The following is a 23890-nucleotide window of genomic DNA, read 5'->3' on the forward strand; positions in this document are numbered from 1 at the left end:
TTTTTGCCTCCAGGGTCATTGCTGGGGCTTGGTGCCTGCACCATGAATCCACTGCTCCTGGAGGCCATTTTTTCCCCTTTGTTGCCCTGTTTGTTTTATAGTTGTTGTGGTTATTATCATTGTTATCGATGGATAGGACAGAGAGAAATAAAGAGAGGAGGGGAAGACAGAGGGAGAGAAAGAGAGACACCTGTAGACCTGCTTCACTGCCCATGAAGCGACTCCTTGGAGTTGGGGAGCCGGGGCCTCGAACCGGGATCCTCACGCTGGTCCTTGCACTTTGTGCCATGTGCGCTTAACCCACTGCGCTACTGCCAAACCCCCCATAAATAAATTATTTAAAAAAGAGTTTTAGGAAAGACAGAGAAGCCAGAACTACTTCAGCACAGTACATGCACTGCCAAGGATTGAACCAGGAATCTCAGGCTTTCCAACTCAACCAGTTGAGCCACTTTCCTAGGTGCTTTACCTATTTTTAAGTTATGTTGGTTATATTATAGGATTACTGCTATCTTTTTTACCAGAGCACTGCTCAGCTTTGACTTATGATGATGCCAGGGGTTGAATCTGGGATTTGAGAGCCTCACATATTAAAAAGAAATCTTTTTGCATGACTTCGATGCTGTCTCTCCTGCTATAAGGATTCTGTATTGTATATATTATATATATAATACAATATATTATAATATATAATATGTAATATATATAATATATATGTCTTACAAGTTTTATTTTTCACATTTCTTGGTTTCAGTTTTTAATAGTTTTTTTAAGGAGCACTAAGGTAGAACGTGATTTTAAATTATATATGTGTAATTATATATTATATATATGATATATTGTAACTTGAAACTGGCTTTGGTTAGAGAAGACAAGATTTTAATGGTAGCTATTGTTACCTTAACTACAACAAAATTTATTCTGAAGTCCAATAGTTTACAGTTTACACACTGGTACTTTGAGAGGTAGTAGTTTTCTGGTTTTAAAGTGATGTAACCTCTTCTGAACAAGCTAGACGTAGCTAAGCAGACTGGTCTCAGAGAAGGGTTTCCTCTCCCCTAGAGGGCGTCACTTGCAGGGTTCCTGAGATGCAGGCACGATTGTTAGGAAGAGGCCTATTTTAAGAACTCTATTTTAATATATGGCACTCACTTCATTTTGAAACATGGAGCCAACTTTTAAGAACTGTTAAAATGACAAGTGGAAAGATTATTCTTCTTTGAAATCAAAACATCTAAAATGCTTTCCTTATCTCAAATTTCTTTCAAGAAAAAAGTGGCACACTCACTTAACCATCACTGTTACTTTTAATGACTTGGTTTATAAGTCTTCACTAATTTTGTTTTATGGTATTTAAAAGTATATTGGCTAGAGACAGGAATTGAGAGAATGGGGAGCTAGGGAGAGAAGGAGAGGCACCCACAGCACTGCTTTACCTACTGCAAAGCTCCTCCCCTCCAGTGGGGACTGGGGGCTAGTGCATTGTAACACGAGTGCTCCACAGGTGTACCTAGTCTAGTAATTTCACAACTAGCATAGGCGACCCATTTTCTTGGTAAAGATACAATACAGAGGGGCCAGGCATTGGTGCACCTGGTTGAGCGCACACGTTGCAGTGCATAAGGCCCCTGGTCCCTCCAGTAAAGGTGAAACTTCCCAAGTGGTGACGCAGTGTTGCAGGCGTCTCTCTCTAACCTTCCCCTTCCCTCTCTGTCTCTACCCAAAATAGATACATGAATGACTTTAGTTTAGAGCACACTACATATCACCCATTTATGTAAATGATTTATGGTATTCACATCACTAATATTGACATTTTTCTAGCTCACTGAGTAGTTGTGTAAAGTTTTGTCTTATAAAAAGATTGAGACACTTAAGTGCCAATTTTTTTTTCCATTCAATACAGGAATGGGTTGGACAAGTGGAAATAAGTGCCCTCTCTCTCATGTACAGGTAAATAGTAACAACATAAATGAAAAAATCTGGGAAATTAATCTATAGTTATTAAGACACCGATAGAATTTTATGTCTAGGTTGTAAACCATCTTAGAATCTTTGTTATTTCTATGTATTTTTGTTTAATAAATTTTGATATTTAGCTGTCAGCATTTTTTTTTTTTTTTTGATTTTGGAATTTTGTCTCCCACTCTATTGGAAGGGGGTGGGTTCTAATATAGCTGTGACATAACTGTGATTTAGTTGTTATATAACTGATTTACCACCTCCTCCCCCAACCGAGGCCCTTGCCACCTTGCACTAGGGCCCTGTGCCCCTCCGTCCATTCTTTCCCTCCTTCCCAGAGTCCTTTGCTTTGTTGCAATACACCACACCGAGTCCAAGTTTCACCTTATTTCCCTTTACTGTCCATGCTTAATTTTCACCTTTGAGTGAGATCATCCAGTATTCGCCTTTTTCTTTGTTTGATCTCACTCAACATGAGACCTCTGATTTCTGTCCGATATATGGGAAAGGAGATCACACCGTTTTTAATAGCTGCATAGGGCTCCATTGTGGATATATACCATAACTTACTTATTTATTCATCTGTTGTTGGGTACATTTTAGAATCTTTTTTTCCCCCAGAGCATTGAGCAGCTCTGGCTTATGGTGGTGCAGGGGATTGAACCTAGGACTTTGGAGACTCAGGCATGAGAGTCTTTGCATTAACTATTACGCTGTCTACCCCTGCCCATTTTAGAAGTTTTAACTCTCAAGTGTTTGTGGAAAGGAGTGCAGTTTTTATTAGATATATGCTGCCGCTTAATGACCTAAACAAAGAAATGACCTGACTGTCTTGGACTGGCAGCACTGAATGGTCACTCATAGCTGTCCGAATCACATTGTTACTGATCGAACTGCTTTTGTCAGGGAGCTTAATGTTCACTGCTATCAGGTAACATTATTCTTTCAGAAATGCCTTTGATTTTAATGTAAACAAGTTCTGCAGGTTTGAAGTTTCCTTTGTAGACATCAGGTTATATATACATGAACTATATTTGGAGTTTATTTTGGAAACATTTACTTTATGGTTTTTTTTTTTTTTTTTTTTTGGAGGGGGAGTGGCATAGAAGGCAGAGAGGCAGAGACCACAGCACTAAAGCTTCCTTCAAAGCAGTAGGGGCTGGGCTCGAACCTGTGTCTTGCACATGGCAAAGCAGTGCACTATCCAAGTGAGCTATGTAGTTCCTGGCTGTTACGGGTATTTGATGACTTAGTTATTCCACTGCTTGCTTTTCTTTCTATTATTTCTAGTGTCTAGAGCATTGCCAGCATATGGCGCTCTTGAATGAATAAATGATGAGCTCTCTCAGTTCATGAAATGTCAAGAGCAATTTTTTTTTCTTTTTTGCCAGAGCACTGCTCAGCTCTGGCTTATGGTGGTGTGGGGGATTGAACCTGGGAGTCTGGAGCCTCGGACATGAGAGTCTCTTTGGATAACTATTATGTTATCTACCCCCACCTCAAGAGTAATTTCTAAATGTTCTTTTCAGGAAAGACTTTATAATTTATCGGGAACCAGATGTTTCTCCTTCACAAGTGACTGAAAATAATTTTCCCGAAAAGGTAAGAATTTTTATAAGTGCCTCTAAATGATTTAAGTAAGAGAACTAGTCATTTACCACCTTGATCACCACCTCTTCTCGATTTTTTGCCTTTTACTATATGTATTTTGAAGGGTTTACTGTTATTTATTACATGTTAGAGAATTTGACATGAAGCAGATGGAGGTGCAGGGGGTGGTGGTGAGACAGGCCACTGAACAGGAACCTCAGACATCTAAGTTGGATACTCTACCATTTGAGCTATTTCCCCCAACCACTAAATATTTAATTTATGAAGGCGATGATACTGAGTTTTCCCTTAATCATCGAGTCATAATATTTTGTATTTGTTACTCACGTTTCACTGAGTTGAAACGTGTAATGTTTCATGAAAGGAAAACTATGAGGTGTGCTAATGTGTATGATGAACCTTGTGTCACTGTTGTCTACCTAAATGCTAAACAGTAAAAAACATAGTGAAAATACCTTTGTTATACAGCCATAAATACTGAGTTTCCATTATAAATAATTTACTGGGGGCTGGGTGGTGTTGCACCGGTCTAACACACATGTCACCATGCGCAAGGACCTAAGTTCAAGCCTGTGGCTCCCACTTGCAGTGGGAAAGTTTCACCAGTGGAAGCAGTGTTGCAGGTGTCCTCTCTCTTTTTTCCCCTCTTTGTTACTCCTTTTCATTTCTTTCTCTGCTGAAAGAAGAAGCCACTGGGAGTGGTGAGCTCATAATGCAGGGACCAAGCCCCGACAATAACCGTGATGGCAATACATACATATTTTTACTTGCTATACCTTTATGACATTATTTACAAAGTAGTAATTCAACAATCTTGTGAAGCCTAGAAAGAAAAACAGCTGATTTATTAAAAGGGAACTTGGTGTTATTAGTGCTTTGGAGTCATTCTAAGCAAGTTTAAGTGACTTGTATGTCCCACGCTCATGGTGGTACAGCATCAGGGAACTAGTGAAACACCTTTATAAGCACACGTGAGTCTCCAGGGTGCCTGAATTTGGATCTGGCCTTTACAGTATGATTCTTGGAATATGACACAATCTAAACTGAGAGAGCAATTTTATTTATTTTATTTTTTTAACCAGGACACTGCTCAGTTCTGGATTATGGTGATGCTTGGGGTTGAACCTGGGACTCTAGAGCCTCAGGCATGAATGCCATTTGCATGACCACTCTGTTATTTCCCCAGCCCGAGTATACTTTGTATAAGTTGGCTTTTTTTTTTCTCTTCTCCCTTTCTTTTCTCTCTCTCTCTCTCTTTCCCCCCTCCCTCCCTTTCTCCCCCTCCGCCAACCAGAGCATTCCTCAGCTCTGGATTATGGTAGTGCAGGGAATTGAACCTGGGACTTTGAAGCATCAGGCTAGAGAATCTGTTTGCATAACCATTATTCTATCTACCCCTGTCTCTTTCTATTCTTTTTCCCCATTTCCCCCAGAGCACTGGTCAGCTCTGGTTTATGGTGGTGATGGTGGGGATTGAACCAGAGACATTTGGTGCCTGGGACTTGAAAGTCTTTTTGCATAGCTATTAAGCTATCTCCTCACCAGTCTTTTAGCTCTTGTTTATTATTATAGTATTATTTATTATTTGCTACCAAGGTTATTGCTGGGTCTAGGTACCTACCTGCACAATTCTTTGGTTCCTGCCCATTTAAATTACGGGCTGGGGCAGGGTGGAAGAGAAGCAGCTGTGAAGTTTCCCCCCGCAGGTGGGGACCTGGGCTTTCACGAAGGTTCTGATGTGTGAACATGTGCGTACCATCACGGCACCAGCACCCTGGCGCCTTCTCCACTGCCTGCCATCCTCTCCTTCCCCAGAGTTCTTTGTTTTGATGCAGTACACATTAAGTTTCAACCATTTATTTAATGGCTGAAGCTTCCCTTTTCCTTTATTTTTACCAGAGCTCTAGTTTATGGTGATATGGGGGATTGAATCTGGGACCTCTGGTGTCTCAGGCATGGACATAACCATTATGCTCTCTCCTCTGCTCTCTTAACTTTTTCTTAAACTTTTAAAATTATGTTTGTTTATTGGATACAGACAGCCAGAAATTGGGGGGGGGGGGGTAGAGGAGATACCTACAGCCATGGTTCACCACTTGTGAAACTTTCTCCCTGCAGGTGGGGACTAGGGACTTGAACCTAGGTCCTTGCACAGTGGAATGTGTGTTCTTCTTTTTTTAAAAAAATATTTTAATCTTTATTTATTGAATAGATACAGTCAGAAAACAAGAGGGAAGGGGGTGATAGAGAGACACCTGCAGCACTACTTCACCACTTGCAAAGCTTCTCCCCTATAGGAGGGGACCGGGGGCTTGAACCCGGGCCCTTGCACATTATAATACATGCGCTCAACCAGGTACGCGACCACCTGGCCCCAAGGAATGTGTGCTCTTAACCAGGTGTGTCTCTGTGTCACTTCCCCCCACCCTCCGAACCTTTTTTTTTTTTTTTTTTTTTTAAACCAGAGCACTGCTCAGTTCTGGATTGTGGTGTCAGGGATTGAACCTGGGACTTCAGTGCCTCAGGCATGAGAGTCTTTGCACAACCATTGTGCTATCTCCCCCCATCCCTTTATATGGGAGTTCCATGACCTACCATATTGAAATTTGAGTTTCTTTCTAAAGTATTTAAATTAATTGATTTATTTTTTGATAGGACCTAGAGAAATTGAGAGGGAGAGGAAGGTAGAAAGATAAATACCTTCAGACCTGCTTCACTGCTTGTGAAGTGACCCCCCTGCAGGTGGGGAATGGGGGCTGAACCGGGATCCTTGTGCTGGTCCTTGTGCTTCGTGCTACTGTGCTTCACCTGGTGCGCCACTGTCCAGTCCCCTCTAAAATGTTTTCTTTTTTTTCTCTAAAATGTTTTCCATTGATAATTCAGAGATCTTGGAGATGAAAGTTGTTATATAAACTCCTGTGTGGAAAGCTAAAAGGTCTTTTATTTTTTTTCTTTTCAGGTATTACTATGTTTTTCAAATGGAAATCATTATGATATTGTCTATCCTATAAAATATAAAGAGAGCTCTGCTGTGTGTCAGTGTAAGTATCAGCCTTATGGTAGTCTAGGAAATGCTACTGCTAAGCGTGACAGGCATCAGGATAAATACACAATCTGTTCTGTTAGATAAAATACATGAGAAAGCAACAAGTCAGCTAGTCATTTGTAAGTACAGGTTCTTTGCTGGAAAATTTAATTCCAGTAATAAAGGTTTTTTAAAAATAATCTTTGATTTTACTTATTAGTGCAAGGGGGAGAGGAGAAGGGAGAGAGAGAGTGCGGACACATACGCGCATCATTTCTGGCTCGTGTGGTAATAGAACTTGGGGCTGTCATACATGAGAGTCCATGCAGCTCTGGCAGTACTGACAGTTGGGGCCAGCTAAGTTCTTTGTTGTGGGAGCGGGTTCTGTGCAGTGCAGATTATTTAATGCCTCCTTGGCTTCCTCAGCTTCTACCCAGCAGATGTCAGTAGCTTGCTTTGTGATAGCCACAAATCTGCTTAGCATTTTGCAAGTGGGTAAAAGTGTGTGGAGTGCAACCTCCAATTTTAAATCTTACTGAAAATTACTGTTCTAGTTGTTACTTTCTTAACCTCACTAAAAATTTTTTTTCTTTTTTTTTTTTTATCTATTTGGACATGGCCTGTTTTTGAAAGCAGTAGTAAAATAGCTTTTGTCTTTATTCTGGAACTAGAAGTGTAATGTGTAGATTTCTCTCTTTCCTTCCCTCCTGTTTCCCTTCCTTCCCTCTCCTTTCATTTCTTCCTTCCCTCCCTCCATCCCTCCCCAGAGCACTGCTCAGCCCAGCTTTATTGCACTGGGGATTGAGCCTGGGACCTTCCGTGTCTCAGACATGGGGATTGACATCAAACCTGGGTCATGCTCAGGACAAAGCACACACACTATCTAGGTGAGCTGTTTGCTAGCACCCCTCCCCCCATTAAAGCCTGTAATGGGCTGCCACGCACAGCTCCCCTGTGCCCCCCTCTGCCATGTGCCTAAGCTCCCAGCATCGTGGAGGCACACCAGGCATGGCTCTGACAGAATGCTCCATGCACAGTATCTTTCTTCTCCCTTTATCTCTTACTGAGGTTGAAAGAAAGAAGCGGGGAGAAAAGTCCTCTGGGAAAAGTGGAATTGTATTGATCCGAGGCCTGATGGCAAAAAAAAAAAAAAAAAAAAAAAGAACAAAGTAAAATTCTACATGCAGAAATTCTCAATCTCTGTGTAACTTTCAGAAGAAATTGTGGTTCCCTAATGCTCTACAGGTGTCTAGTTAGAATTTTAGATGTTTTGGCGATAGATGGTCATATTTTTATGCTCTGTTCTGTTTCCTTTTTGTTTTCTAATTGTAACTAATGGCTCTTGCAGCTCTCCTTTATGAATTGCTGTATGAAAAGGTGTTTAAAACTGATGTCAGTAAAATCTTCATGGGATTAGACAGCTCTGAAGTAGCTGAAGAAAACAACAGTGAAATATCAGACTCAGAGGATGACAGTTGCAAGTAAGAATTTAATTTCTAAGACGGCATTCTATTGTGATACAAAGAAGCAGTTCGGTGAATGTTTGGATTGTCTTCTACCCTGAGTTGTTACGGTATTCTGTTACAGTATTCCTAAAATAGTAGTTGGTTAAATTAGAATTTGGTTCGGCTGATGCAGATTTTCCCCACTGTTCATTCAGTAGAAGGATTTCAGCGCAGCACGTACGCTTCCCCATGCCCAGCACTCCCTGTGCCGTGCCTGGCGTGAGCCATGTGTGGCAGAGCAGCAAAGCAGCCTGTCCAGTGAACAGTCCCTCCAGCCCTGCAGTTGTGATGAAATCACAGAGTAGACTCATTCTGTGCTGTGGGAAGGTCTGCTCAGTGGTTCTCTGCAGGCTCCTGTGATGAAGATGAGTAAATGCAGACTTGTTACAACTTGTGTTACCTGCTGTTTGGCTGGGGGACTTGCAACCCTGCACTTGCTCAGCTGGGAATGTGAGGTAGCCAGATGGTTTGCTGCCTGATATCTCAAGGGAGAAGGAGACATCTCAGCAAGATGTTTCCTCATCCCACTAACTTTTCCTCCCATAACATTTTATTTTCACTTTTTATTTGTCATTAATAGTAGGCTACAAGACTGTTGTAAGATTATAGTATGTAGTTTCATACCCCACCCACCAACAAAGTTGTGCCCTATCCTCCCATGACATTTATCAGTACTATACCAACTGTGTTGATGATTTATTCTTACAGAATCATATATCTTGTTTTGCGTAATGGTGCCTCATTTGTTGAAACAGCGTTTTTTATTATTTTTCTCAATCCAGGTACAGCACAGTGATGACTTAGGGTGATGCCAGAGATTGAATCTGGAGTGCAGAGACTGAGGCATACATTTTTGTTTGTAGATGACTGCTTTCACACCAGCCTTAATAAACTTTTTTAGACACCCAAATTTTGGGTTTTTCTTTTTTCTATTTTCTATTTTTTTTCTTAATGCTTGAAATGCAGCCAGTAAATATCACTCCTAAAATTTTTGACTCACATGTATACACATGTAATATATGCATATATACATAAAATAATTTGTACCAAATATTGTGTGAGCACATTGAAATACAGCTTTGACTTTCTGGACTATAAGTATAACCTTTGAGATTTGATGTGAAGTTTGAGTCACTTAGTAGTGTGCAGATGTATTTTTGTGTTCCTAATTGAATATTAATTATTTCTCACTCTGTAGGAATAAAACTACCACTGCTAATGACATGAATGGACATAAAGCCTTATCGAATGATCAGGTACGTTTGATTATTATAATTATTTTATTTTTTAATATTTATTTCCTTTATGTTGCCCTTGTTTTTATTGTTGATGTCGTCATTGTTGGATAGGATAGAGAGAAATGGAGAGAGGAAGGGGAGAGAAAGACACCTGCAGACCTGTTTCACCACATGTGAAGCAACTCCCATGCAGGTGGGGAGCCAGTGGCTCAAACCAGGATCCTTCCGTTGCTTCTTGTGCTTTGGGCCACATGCACTTAACCTGCTGTGCTACCACCCGACTCCCATAATTTTTTTTTTTTTTTTTGAATAAAGACAAAGAGACTGCTTTAATGTGTTGCTGGGAATTGAACCTGAGACCTCAGAGCCTTTTGCATACCTATTGTCAGGTTTATGCAATGCCCAGGGTCGATGTGAACCTCATGCTTTTAAGTCCAAAGCTCTGGTTACTGTGTTGCCTCCCAGACTACAGCATCAAGCACTTTTTTAAATAAGATGGCACAGTGAATTGGATATTGGCTAAACTCTTACACTGAAGTCCTGAGTAGGGTCTCCAACATTGAGTACACACTAGTGCGGTAATAGAGTTCCGTGGTTCTTTCTCCCTTCTCTTTCCCATTAAAAAAGGAAAAAAAAAAAGTAAAATAAAGTAAATATGAAAAATGTGGTTTTGGTGGTCCAGGAGGTGGTACAGTGGATAAAGCATTGGGTTCTCAACCACGAAGTCACGAGTTCAGTCCCCGGCAGCACATGTAACAGAATAATGTCTGGTTCTTTCTCTCCTGTAATCCCCATGATTAAATAAATAAATTCTTAACAACAACAACAACAAAAAAGAGCAGGCCTATAACTTTGGGGAAAAAATTGGGTTTTAGGCTGAGGACACAACATAAGGGTTATGCAAAAAGACTGTCATGGGGGGTTGGGCGGTAGCACAGCGGGTTGAGCATATTGGCGCAAAGCATAAGGACGGGTGGAAGAATTCTGGCTCAAGCCTCCAGTTCCCCACCTGCAGAGGAGTCGCTTCACAAGTGGTGAAACAGGTCTGTAGGTGTCTTTCTCTCCCCCCTCTGTCTTCTCTCCTCTCTCCATTTCATTCTGTCCTATCCAACAGCAAGCAACATCAACAGTAATAATAATAACAACAAGGGCATTAAAAGGGGGAAAAATGATCTCCAGAAGCAGTGGATTCATGGTGCAGTCACTGAGCCCCCAAAATAATCCTGGAGGCAAAAGAAAGACTCATGCCTGAGATTTTGAGGTCCCAGGTTCAATCCCCAATCCAGAAGCCAGACCTGAGCTCTGGTGTAAGGAAACATAAGGAGTATATAAAAAAGATGGTTCATCATGACCAAGTGGGGTTTATCTCCCAGGCATGCAAGGTTGGTTTAATATACGTAAATCAATCATTGTGATCCACCACATCAACAAAGGCAAGACCAAAAACCACATGGTCATATCAATAGATGCAGAGAAAGCCTTTGACAAAATACAACATCCCTTTATGATCAAAACACTACACAAAATGGGAATAGATAGAAAATTCCTGAAGATAGTGGAGTCTATATATAGCAAACCTACAGCCAACATCATACTCAATGGTGAAAAACTGGAAGCATTTCCCCTCAGATCAGGTACTAGACAGGGCTGCCCACTATCACCATTACTATTCAACATAGTGTTGGAAGTTCTTGCCATAGCAATCAGGCAGGAGCAAGGAATTCAAGTCATACAGGTTGGAAGAGAAGAAGTCAAACTCTCCTTATTTGCAGATGACATGATAGTATACATGGAAAAACCTAAGGAATCCAGCAAGAAGCTTTTGGAAATCATCAGGCAATACAGTAAGGTGTCAGGCTACAAAATTAACATTCAAAAGTCAGTGGCATTCCTCTATGCAAACACTAAGTTAGAAGAAATTGAAATCAATATCATCAAAATGAATATTATTACCCAGAGCCATCTACAAATTTAATGCTATCCCCATCAAGATCCCAAGCACATTTTTTTGGAAAATAGAAAAAATGCTACAATTGGCGTATTGCACCAAAGTAAAAGACTCTGGGGTGGGTGGGGGAGAGTACAGGTCCAAAGAGGATGACAGAGGACCTAGTGGGGGTTGTATTGTTAAATGGGAAACTGGGGAATGTTATGAATGTACAAACTATTGTATTTACTGTTGAATGTAAAACATTAATCCCCCAATAAAGAAATAAAAAAAAAACTTCACTAAAAAAGAAAAAATGCTACAAATGTTTATCTGAAACCAGAAAAGACCTAGAATTGCCAAAACAATCTTGAGAAGAAAAAAAAAAGAAAACATAAGGGGGTTTTGTGTGGTGGTGCAGCTGGTTGATTGCACATGCTACAGTGTTTGAGGACCCAGGTTCAAGCCATCAGTCCCTACCTTCAGTGGTGAAGCAGTGCTGCAGATCTCTGTTTCTCTCCCCTCTACCTCCCCCTCCCTTCCTCTCAACTTCTGACTGTCTCTATCCCGTAAATAAAAGATAACACATTTTTTAAAAATAAAAAAATGGTTTATTTTTTTTAAGTGCACATGAATTTAATGTGTGCATGTGTCTGCCAAAATTTCAGTGAAGATTATGCAGTAAATTTTTTGACAAATTTTTGAAGTTAGATTATTTATTATTGTAAATAATTCAGCATTTTTTTCTTTTTGCCTCCAGGGGTTTTGCTGGGACTCAGTGTGTGCACCATGAATCCACCGCTCCTGGAGGCCATTTTATCCTCCTTTTGTTGCCCTTGTTGTAGCCTGTTGTGGTTATTATTATTATTGATATCGTTCGTTGTTGGATAGGGCAGAGAGAAATGGAGAAAGGAGGGGAAGATGGGGGATTGAGAAAGACAGACACCTGCAGACCTGCTTCACCGCCTGTGAAGTGACTTCCCTGCAGGTGGGGAGCCGGGGGCTCAACCCGGGATCCTTGCACCGGTCCTTGCTTTGCGTCACATGTGCTTAATCCGATGCGCTATCAACCAACCCCCTTAATTCAGTATTTTTAAAACTTTTGTTTGTTGGTTGCACTTTTGACTTTATTTAGCACCCGAAAAACAACGGGAACTCTCCTGGCCTTCCTCTGTCTAGAAAAGTCCTCAAGTCACTCAACCCGGCAGTGTATAGGAATGTGGACTATGAGGTTTGGCTGAAATCCAAACAAGGTGAGTTAGAACTTTGTGTATTTTTATAGATTTGCTTTGTTACATTTCAAACAAGCCAACTTGATGCTATGCTAATATTGTTTACAGCTCAACAGAAGCGTGACTACTCCATTGCTGCTGGATTACAGTATGAAGTTGGAGACAAATGCCAAGTAAGTGAGCTGCATAGAGTACGAAATGACTTGATTTCCTACTGGGTTAATGGTTACTAGTTGTTGGCGCATAGGAAAGAGATGTAATAGGCTTGATTTTGAATGTTGATGATTTGCTCTTTCACAATATAATTTATCATGTGTACATACTAATAAGTTATTAATATTTAGCTCCTTGACCAATTCAGATATAAAGTTGGTGATGTCTGAAACCATGGTATTTTACTAAGTCACTTTTTCTCGTTTCATCGTTGGGACTTTTACTACTCTGGACTGCCCCATCAGGTAGAGAAGCACTGAAGCCTTCAGTGCACTGGGATTGGGGTGCCAGCCTGGGCTGCGCTCCTGGCATAACAGCCCCACTAGCCAGGCACCCCCTACTACATTAGTTTTCAGAGCAATCTTTGATATTACATGCTTCACTCAGGTAACTGCATTTTAGAGCCTTACATATTTTTAGTACAGCTGGCATATCATACTGAAAGTGATTCAGATTCGACATAGATTCCATTGCTTTGTTCCTGGTTTTTCTGTTGGTCTGACATTTTGAATAAGCTATTCCTTTGGATGGAGTACAGATTCCTAAAGGGGAAAATTAAAATTAGGTTGGTGATCGCCGTTTCTAGGAATGATGGCCGAGATGGGTCAGAGGCCAGGATGCTGGCGTACAGGCCTGCTTACCCCCAAAGCATTTTTTGATGCAGTGTGTTAATAACAGTAGATACTACGTGTAAGAACAATTTTAAGGTCCCCTTTCTGTTCCCTGTTTATGAGAAACACAGAAGTATAGTTTGTGGAAGGTACATTTCATCAAGAATGGTTCCCATAAAAAATAACGAATGTCGAGCCCCGGCTCTCCACCTGCAGGAGTGTGGCCTCACAGGCAGTGAAGCAGGTCTGCAGGTGTCTCTCTTTCTCTCTCCCCCCCACCCCCGTCTTCCCCTCCTCTCCATTTCTTTCTGTCCTATCCAAGAACAACGACATCAATAACTACAACAATGATAAACTACAAGGGCAGCCAAAAGGAATAAATAAATATTAACAAAAATGCATTTATTTAAAAAAATAATAATGAGAGGCCTTCCTAGAAATGATTCAGATAGCCTTGACATGATTCAAATAGCATTGACAAAGCACCTCTCCCATCTGGTTTATGGTAGAGACGAGAGATTGAACATGGGACTTCAGAGCCTCAGGCATGAAAGTCTTTGCATAACCATTATGCTGTCTCCCTAGCCCGAATATTTTATTAGGAAAGACAATCTTTTTAAAAAATCTTTATTTATTGGATAGAGACAGTCAGAAATCAAGAGGGTAGGGAAGATAGAATAAAGACACCTGTAGCCCGCCTTCAGGATTCATAAAGCTCTCCCCTGATAGGTAGGGACATTGTGCTTTGGGACATGTGTGCTCATCCACGTGTGTCTCCACCTGGCCCTGAAAATAGTTTATTTTTAATCTTTTACTGGGTAGAGGCAGCTAGAAATTTAAAGAGTAGGGGAGATAGAGGAGAAAGAGACCTGCAGCCTCACTTCACTTGCAAAGCCTTCCCCCTGCAGGTGGGGTCTGGGGCCTGGAACCCGGGTCCTTGGGCATTGTAGCATGTGCGCTCAACCAGGTGTGCCACCACCTGGACCCTGAAAAAAATTTTTTATTGTTGAACTTTTTGAAGAGAGGAATTAAAAGTGTGTGACGAGGGAAGGAAAAAACAAAATTTTATTGTTATTGATAAAAATGAAACATTATCTTTTAAAATATTTATTTATTCATTCTCTTTTGTTGCCCATGTTTTATTGTTGTAGTTATTATTGTTGTCATCGTTGTTGGATAGGACAGAGAGAAATGGAGAGAGGAGGGGAAGACAGAGGGAGAGAGAAAGATAGACACCTGCAGACCTGCTTCACCGCTTCTAAGCAACTCCTCTGCAGGTGGGGAGTCGGGGGCTCAAACCGGGATCCTTACACCGGTTCTTGGAGTTTGCGCCACCTGTGCTTAACCTGCTGCGCTACCACTGGACTCCCGAAAATGAAACTTTAAATTGAGAGCTCTAGTTCGGTAAATGTAGGATTATCACAGCTTTGAGCCCTCAGTCCAGGTTAAGCAGCTGTGCTGTTTCAGGAAGAAACCTTTAAGACATAACTCTTGTCATAATGTGAAATTGCGTGGTTCCCATTGTGTATTAGAGAAAAGATGACGCGTCTGTTGGTATTTACAGGGAAGGGAAAAGTCACATTTTAAGTACTGGAGAAGTGAAAAGATAATAGCAATTGTGACTCCTGTTGCTGTGTACTGATGGTGTTCTTTGTACACTATATCACATGTCCCTCATCCCACCTCTGTGAGCTCTCTGATGCAGGTCCTGCAATTAGGCCTATTTTGCATGTGAGGGCAGTGAAACATCAGATAAGTAGCTTGTCAAGGTCGTTTTGATATAAGAAGAAGGGCTAAGCCTGTAAAGATGGTGTGGGGTACAAGTGACTAGTTTTTCGTTCTGGAATTATTCAACAGGTTAGATTGGATCACAATGGAAAATTTTCTAATGCAGACATACAAGGGGCTCACTCTGAAAATGGACCAGTTTTAGTCGAAGAACTTGGAAAGAAGTATGTACTACTGTTCAACTAAGACCTTTCTTCTCTTTCTAATATATAATCATGAATTTGCAAATTCTGTTAAAATTACAGTCTATGTAGAAAACACATTGAAATCTTTTGAAAAAGGAAACAATTTGGTGTTTTGTGCGTTGGCATATTTTAAGTTAAAAAAACTTGCTTATTGTTTAAAACATGATATTCACACTAAAGACAGTTTAAGAAATTAAAGTATATATAGGAGGACTGTATTCATTTCTAACTTCACAAATACTGCATTCTGTATAGGTATGCTTATGATATAGTGAAATTTGTTGGCTGACTTGCTATCGTACAGTATTACTTCTGAGCACTTTGTTTCACTTTCTACTGCCTTTATTTTTTAAATTTTTTTTATATTTTCCCTTTTGTTGCCTTTGTTTTTTTTTTTAAATTATTATCGTTGTTATTGATGTTGTCGTTGTTAGATAGGACAGAGAGAAATAGAGAGAGGGTAAGAGAAGGATAGACACCTGCAGACCTGCTTCACTGCTTGTGAAGCGACTCCCCTGCAGGTGGGGAGCCAGGGGCTCGAACCGGGATCTTTATGCCGGTCCTTGCGCTTCATGCCACATGCACTTAAGCCGCTATCCTACCGCCTTACTCCTTAGGTTTTTGTTGTTGTTGTTGTTTTAAAGATTATATATATTAGAAAGATAGGAGGAGGGGCCGGGCAGTGACACGTCAGGTTAAGCGCACATGGCGTGAAGCTCAAGGAAGCAGGGCTGCAGCTGTCTGTCTTTCTCTCCCCCTCTCTGTCTTCCCCTCCTCTCTCAGTCTCTCTCTGTCCTAGCCAACAGCAGTGACAGCATAACAACAATAAAAATAAACAACAATGATAAACAACAAGGTCAACAAAAGGAAAAAAAAATAGCCTCCGGGAGCAGAGGATACGTAATGCAGGCACCGAGCCTCAGCAATAACCCTGGAGGCAAAAAATAAAATAAAATAAAATAAAATAAAAATAGAGAGAGAAAAAGAACTAAACATCACTCTGGTACATGCGCTGCCGGGGATCAAACCGAGGACCTCATGTTTTAGAGTCCAATGCTTTATCCACTGCACCACCTCCCAGACCACTTTATTAGTTTTTTTAAAGCAAATAATCACATCCACACTTGACTGGCAAACTCTAAACACACAAAAGAGGCCAGATCAGCCAGCCCCATTATAACCAGCATCCCTCTGCAGCAGCTAGCAGTGCTTTGGCGGTGTTTTCTTCTCTTTATTTATTGGATAGAGACAGCCAGAAATTGAGAGGAGGAGGGGAGAGAGGGAGAAAGACACCTGCAGCACTGCTTCACCACTCGCAAAGCTTTCCCCCTGCAGGTAGGGACTGGGGGCTCGAACCCGTGTCCTTGTGCACTGTAATATGTGGGCTCAACCAGGTGCGCCACTACCCGGCCCCTCTTTCTAAGCCTTTTTGAAAATGCTGGAATAGAATATTTTAAAGCAAATCCTTGAGATCGAACTACTTTTCATTCCCTGCTTATCTGTATCTAACACTGGAAGGCATCTCCTTCCTCCACTGCAACTTGAGTCTCTCCATCCTTCCTACCACACAGAAAGAACAATCATTTCCTCCTTTGTCTAACTTGTTTCAGTTGCGATCAAGATGTTCTAGTTTAGTTTGGAAAGTATGCTTTTGATATGACATCTGTTTAACTGCAGTTACATTTGGGTTGCTAAATTTTTAAATTAAAAATTAAAAAAATTTTAATTGGAAAGAATAGAGAGAAATTGAGATGAAATGGTGTCAGAGAGGCAGAGAGACAGAATGATACCTGTAGTACTTCTTCGAGTCTTGTAAAGCTTCTCTCTGCAGGTGGGGAGCTAGGGCCTGAACCCAGGTCCTTGCACACAACCTCCTGCCCTTAACTGGGTATGCCACTGTTGGTTCCTTAACTTCGTTTTAAATGTAAGAACTAAAGCTGACAATTCCTAATGAATTGAAAATTGTGCAGAACACTTAGGTTTTCTTACTCTAGGAGCACCTTATTACAAATATTTTTTTTCCCATCTGAAGACAATCACTGAAAAACCTCAAAACAGCTCCCTCAGAAAGCTGGAACACAGTGTCAGGGAAGAAGATGAAAAAACCTTCCACTTCTGGACAGAATTTTCATTCTGGTAGGAATATATCACTTTACTCTTGGGGGATGGGTGACCACTGGTAGAATGTACTTGGGATTGTTTATAATGAGAAAATTATGAGGTGCTTGTTGCTTTTCTCACAGACGTGGATTACAGAGGGCCAAAGAACTCCAGCAAGCCAGTAAAAGCCCCCTCAGCACTACCTCCTCGGCTCCAGCACCCTTCTGGAGTGAGACAGCACACGTTCTCAGCGGGGCCACAATCTCAGAAACCCTCTAGTGAGCACAGAAACCTTAACAGGACACCTTCACAGATCATAAGGTAGTCTTGAATGCAGGAGACCTGCAAATTACAGAGGGGCATTTCTTTTATTCACTGCACTGTACCCATTTTAATAGATCCGTAGTTCATATACTTGTCTACATCAAAATATTAAGGGTATCATGTTATGGTTTCTTACTTATTCTTGGTAGCTTTATAATTAACTTTTTTTGTGGAACTGGGACCTTGTACATGGACCATTTCTCCATCCTATCTATGCCAGCAGAGTGACAGATACTACAGTTCTGGAATTTCTCTAGTGCTGTGTATCTGAAAAAGTGAAAACAAGACACTAATAGATTACTTCTATTGTAATATCTTGACTCTGTCGTGTCATGTACTATGGTAATGGAATGTCTATTTTTGCTTGCTTCCTTTTTTTTTAAAGCAGTAACTAAGTTATTCTTAAATATCTGTAATGGGTGCTGGGTGATGGTATACTGGGGTTAATCGCACATGGTACTAAGTTCAAGGATGAGCGCACAAGGATCCCGGTTCAAGCCCCTGGCTTCCTACCTGGAGGTGGTGCTTCACAAGCAGTGAAGTGGGTCAGCAGGTGGCAGTCTTTCTCCCTTCCCTGTCTTCCCTTCCCCTCCTCTCCCCTCTTAATTTCTCTGTCCTATCGAAGGGAAAAAAAAAAAAGGCTGCATGAACAGTGGTTTTGTAGTGCAGGCATCTAGCCCCAGCAATATAACCCTGGAGGCCAAAAAGAAAAAGAAAAAAAAATCTATAATATCACAGCATAGCTAAATTTGTCAAAAGTGGTTTGTTTTAGGTACCTTCTCCATTTTGTTCTTTTGTGTTTTATTTAACAGAAAATCAGACCGTGAAAGAGCTGAAGATTTTGATCACACAAGTCGAGAATCTAATTATTTTGGCCTCTCCCCAGAAGAGCGAAGAGAGAAGCAAGCTATAGAAGAATCTCGTTTACTTTATGAGATTCAGAACAGAGATGAACAGGCTTTTCCAGCTCTTTCTGTATGTATAAATAGATTTGAAAAGTTAAGTTTAGAAGTTAATTTTAAACTGAAAAGTACCTTCAAGGTCATGTAGTTGTGTGTACACACACACACACACATACACACACACACACGATTGTCTGAAAAAGTTTTTGCATAGCAAAACTGTCAGGAAATTGTGAGGATGTGGTAGAGCCTGGCAGAGCTTGACCTGAGGAGTGCGTCTATCTTGTCAGTGTCTTTCTCTACTAAGAGGTTGAGCAAGGAGGGACAGAAGTAATCCCAAAAGGTTTGCCCCGTCTTATCAGACTCCCTGCCTCACAAAGTACCCTGCATTCCTGATACTGTGGCCATTAGATAAAAAGAAAGGGGGAGATAACCAGGAAATGTGAGGAGCCTCACAATTTCCCGACAACAGAACAAATATGGTTATAAAAGATACTCTCATGCCTGAGTCTCCAAAATCACAGGTTCAGTCCCCTGCACCACCATAAACCAGAGCTGTGCAGTGCTCTGGTTAAACAAACACATGATGATCGCTGATAACCATACACATGCAGGTGATCTAAGAAACTAAACCACTTAGGTTTGTAGTCATAATTGCCCCTCACCCACTTTTCAGCTAGTAACTGGTAAAGTACGACTACTGTAAAGTGAGAACAGATAATCCCCCCCCTTTTTAACCCAGATTGGATCTTTCATATTCATCACTTGAGACCAGGTATTTTGACTTGTTTGGTGTTGATAGTGACTCAGAGCTGTCTCTAGAATGTTCCTCCTCAGTGGTGTGAAACTCAACAGGGGTCTTGAGCTTTTTCACTGAGATGTATAAAGAGTAAAGACTGTCCATGTATTTATGGCTAAATAGATCCTTATTTTTTTGTCCATCTTTTGTAGCAACATTATTTTTAATTTACACCCCCGCCCCCACCAGAGCACTGCTCAGCTCTGGCTGATGATGATGCAGGGGGTTGAATCTGGGACTTGGGAGGCTCAGGCATGAGAATCTCCTTGCATAACAATTATGCTATCTATCCCCGCCCTAGATTAACTTTTTGAGAAAATTTATAAGATTTTTTGTCTCTGGCTCAATTTTAGATTCTCTCCAGTAAATAAGTCTTTAACACTAGTTTTTTCTTCTTTTTCTCTTCCATTTCAGAGCCCATCAGTGAGTCAGTCCGCTTCTCAGAGTAGCACCCTGTGTGTCCAGAAGAAATCATCACACGCGAGCGACAGGAAAGGAAGCAGACGGAGGGCGGATGCTGAAGAGCGAAAAGATAAAGGTGTGTTGTTTAACCATGTGAGAACATGCCAGACGTCTGTGTCTGGCTTACAGGCATTGGGCAGTGCCGTGGGGCCAAGGAAGAAAGGGATGTGTGCACCCAAACTGCCTGCAGTCTGACTGAGGCCAGGTCTTGCACAGGGCGAAGCAGCAGATTATCCCAGGGAACCATTTTGTCCTGGCTCTGGGAAATAAACTTTAAAAATCATTAAGGAGTGTGAATGATAAATAGTCTTAGGAAAACTTTGTCTTCACTAAATGAATGCATTTGAAGTACATTTTTCTTTTCCTTACACTTATATTTTCAAATCTGACCTGTGACTGATTTTACCCTCCCCCCTTTTTTTATGTGTTGAAGACACTCTCCATGGACACTCACACCTGGATAAAAAACCAGAGCCAAGCACAGTGGAGGTATAGTTTTGAACACTAATTTCATCCTTGACATTGTGATGGCGCAGCTGAAAGAAGCAGAGGGAGAAACAAGGATGGTTGGGTCATGTTATGACTTGACATGGCAGAAAGTGATAGTGGCGTGACAAGAGTGATAGTGACAAGAGCTCTCATCTGGTTAGGACCGTTTCAGGGCACTTGCTGCTGTTCTTTTTGAACCTGTAACAGCTTTTACTTTCTATTATTCTCTAGTAAATTGAGAGCTGCCCTTCCCCAAACCCTTAAACTAGAGCTGAAGCATAAGCACACTCTGTTTGATGTTGATGTTGGGTGTTGAACTTGGAGTTCTGGAGCCACAAGCCAGAAAGTCTTACGCATAACCAGAATGGTAACCTCTGGCGCTGGTCAGTTTTTGGATTCATGTATTTACTCGTAGCGGGGAGAGAACTATGTCACTGTGGCACACCCAGTTCTGGGGACAGAACTTAGGGACCACATGTTTGGGAGTCCATGACTTGATATATACCAGCCCATCTCTTGGGCTTTTAAAGGGCATGTCTCTGGAAACCTCACTCCCAGAAAGAAACTGCCTGTTGGGTTGGTGGAATACACGTAGCAGGCAGGGCTGACCATGTGTAGGGTGGGGTAAACTGCAAAGGCAGTTGTGATCGTCTTGAAATGGGGTATTTGGAATACTAACTTAGGCGCTTTTTTTTTTTTTATTCCAAAGAGTGTTAGTGAAGATAAAAGTGCAAGAATTTCATCACCATCAAAGTCAAAAAAATTAGAAAGCTCATCTCTTGCAGAACAAGTAAGTACATTGTTACATTTGTACTTGAATGATTTATGCCGTTTTATTTTTTTTAAATAAATCTTAGTTTTTCTTTTTGAAAAAAATTATTATCATTTATTTGTTCGATAGAAACAGCCAGAAATTGAGAGGAAGAGGGTGATAAGGAGGGAGAGGACAGAGAGATACCTGCAATACTGCTTCACCCACCATGTGCAAAGCTTTCTCTCTGCAGGTGGGGGTCTGGGGGCTCGAACCAGGGTTCTTCGGCATTGTAAGGTGCACTCAGCCATGTGTGCGACCACCCAACTTTTTTTAAAATTTATTTTAATGAGAAAGATGCAGGGAGTGACCAGAGCACAGCTCAGCTCTGGTTTATAGTGCTGCTTGGATTTGAACGTGGGACCTCAGAGCTTCAGGCATGGAAGTCTTTGTGGAACCATTACACTGTTTCCCCTGCCTCCTCTTTTATTTTTTTTTTAATATATTTATTTAATTTATTTATTCCCTTTTGTTGCCCTTGTTGTTTTATTGTTGTAGTTATTATTGTTGTTGTCGTTCTTGGATAGGACAGAGAAATGGAGAGAGGAGGGGAAGACAGAGAGGAGGAGAGAAAGATAGACACCTGCAGACCTGCTTCACCGCTTGTGAAGCGACTCCCCTGCAGGTGGGGAGCCAGGGTTCAAACCGGGATCCTTACGCCGGTCCTTGTGCTTTGCGCCACCTGCGCTTAACCCGCTGCGCTACAGCCCGACTCCCCTGCCTCCTCTTTTTTATTTTAAAGTGGAGGGACAGGGAGAGAGAAAAGCATCAGAACATAATTTTGGGTCTTCTGATGCTGGGGATTGAACTCAGGTCTAACACCTGTGTTGGGCTTCTTCCAGCACATTCTTGGGTAGCTGTTCTGCGATTCTTAATTGTATCTGGTCATTTAAAAACAAATGACACCTATATAGGAAATGGGAGAACTTAATTCTTAAAGGATTTAGGTAATATACATATCTATATATATATATTTCTTTTTTAATTATCTTTATTTACTGGATATAGACAGCCAGAAATAGAGAGGGAAGGGGAGCTAGAGAGGGAGAGAGAGAGACACCTGCAGTACTGCCTCACCACTCAAAAAGCTTACCCTCTGCAGGTGGGGACTGGGAGCTGAAACTTGGGTCTGTGCGCATTATAATGTGCGCTCAACCAGGTGTGCCATCTCCTGGCCCCATTAATATGATTTTTATGACTCTATTGACCAGTCTATAGTTTTTATCAGTATTTATAATTGATATTTTCTAGATGTAGAAGCCATCTATTGATATTTAATGTTTTTGATTTGCTTTATTTTATTTTTCCTTACCAGAGCACTGCTCAGCTCTGGCTTATGGTGGTGCAGGGGATTAAACTTGGGACTTTGGAGCTTCAGGCACGAGAGTCTCTTTGTGTAACCATTATGCTATTTATCCTTGCCCTATAATTTGCTTTTTGACTTTATCTTTGTGTTGGTTTAACTTCAGAATTAGATCCTTGGAGAGAAATTGTGAGTTACTATTTTATTCTTTACCCTCCCTCTTTCCCAAAGAGAGAGATTCAGAGAGAGACCTGACCTCTGTTATATTAGATGTAGGGATCAAGTCTGGAAGGTTGGTGTCCCTGACGATTACTTCTTAAACCTCTCCAGCAAGAGATTCTGAGTTTAATCCTCAGCAGCCCTTGTATTGGAATGAGGCTCTAGTTCATGTTCTCCTTCTCTCTCACTTAAATGTTTGCAAAAAAACCAATTGTAGAGAGGATAGAACAATGATTAAAGAAATTAAAGGGAGTCGGGCAGTAGTGCAGCAAGAACAATGATTAAAGAAATTAGAAGGGAGTCGGGCAGTAGTGCAGCAAGAACAAAGATTAAAGAAATTAGAAGGGAGTCGGGCAGTAGTGCAGCAAGAACAAAGATTAAAGAAATTAGAAGGGAGTCGGGCAGTAGTGCAGCAAGAACAAAGATTAAAGAAATTAGAAGGGAGTCGGGCAGTAGTGCAGCAAGAACAAAGATTAAAGAAATTAGAAGGGAGTCGGGCAGTAGTGCAGCAAGAACAAAGATTAAAGAAATTAGAAGGGAGTCGGGCAGTAGTGCAGCAAGAACAATGATTAAAGAAATTAGAAGGGAGTCGGGCAGTAGTGCAGCAAGAACAATGATTAAAGAAATTAGAAGGGAGTCGGGCAGTAGTGCAGCAAGAACAAAGATTAAAGAAATTAGAAGGGAGTCGGGCAGTAGTGCAGCAAGTTAAGCGCAGGTGGTGCAAGGACCAGCTTAAAGATCCTGGTTCGAGCCCCCGGCTCCGCACCTGCAGGGGAGTCACTTTACAAGCGATGAAGCAGGTCTGCAGGTGTCTGTCTTTCTCTCCTCCTCTCTGTCTTCCCCTCCTCTCTCCATTTCTCTCTGTCCTATCCAACAACAACGATATCAATAATAACTACAACAATAAAACAAGGGCAACAAAAGGGAATAAATATATATATATATTTTTAAATTTTATTTATTCCCTTTTGTTGCCCTTGTTGTTTTATTGTTGTAGTTATTATTGTTGTCATTGTTGGATAGGACAGAGAGAAATGGAGAGAGGAGGGGAAGACAGAGAGGAGGAGAGAAAGACAGACACCTGCAGACCTGCTTCATCGCTTGTGAAGCGACTCCCCTGCAGGTGCGGAGCCAGGGTTCGAACCGGGATCCTTATGCCGGTCCTTGTGCTTTGCGCCACCTGT

At 41.2% G+C, this 23890-nt stretch overlaps 1 protein-coding gene across 2 annotated transcripts in view; it reads left to right on the top strand.

Moving 5' to 3' along the window:
- OTUD4 (OTU deubiquitinase 4) overlaps nt 1-23890 on the top strand; it is a 47990-nt gene that overhangs the window by 14624 nt on the left and 9476 nt on the right. For both annotated transcript variants that reach the window (XM_007528260.3, XM_060179003.1), the window contains 14 exons: nt 1907-1953; nt 3492-3564; nt 6533-6614; nt 7947-8079; nt 9302-9359; nt 12404-12521; nt 12609-12673; nt 15182-15276; nt 17330-17433; nt 17541-17718; nt 18534-18696; nt 19837-19960; nt 20318-20373; nt 21083-21163. In XM_007528260.3, coding sequence (XP_007528322.3) covers nt 1907-1953; nt 3492-3564; nt 6533-6614; nt 7947-8079; nt 9302-9359; nt 12404-12521; nt 12609-12673; nt 15182-15276; nt 17330-17433; nt 17541-17718; nt 18534-18696; nt 19837-19960; nt 20318-20373; nt 21083-21163 — 1377 coding nt within the window. The remainder of the gene's footprint in view (nt 1-1906; nt 1954-3491; nt 3565-6532; nt 6615-7946; nt 8080-9301; nt 9360-12403; nt 12522-12608; nt 12674-15181; nt 15277-17329; nt 17434-17540; nt 17719-18533; nt 18697-19836; nt 19961-20317; nt 20374-21082; nt 21164-23890) is intronic.

Source organism: Erinaceus europaeus, chromosome 19 (assembly GCF_950295315.1).
Source record: "Erinaceus europaeus chromosome 19, mEriEur2.1, whole genome shotgun sequence".
Lineage (NCBI taxonomy): Eukaryota > Metazoa > Chordata > Mammalia > Eulipotyphla > Erinaceidae > Erinaceus > Erinaceus europaeus.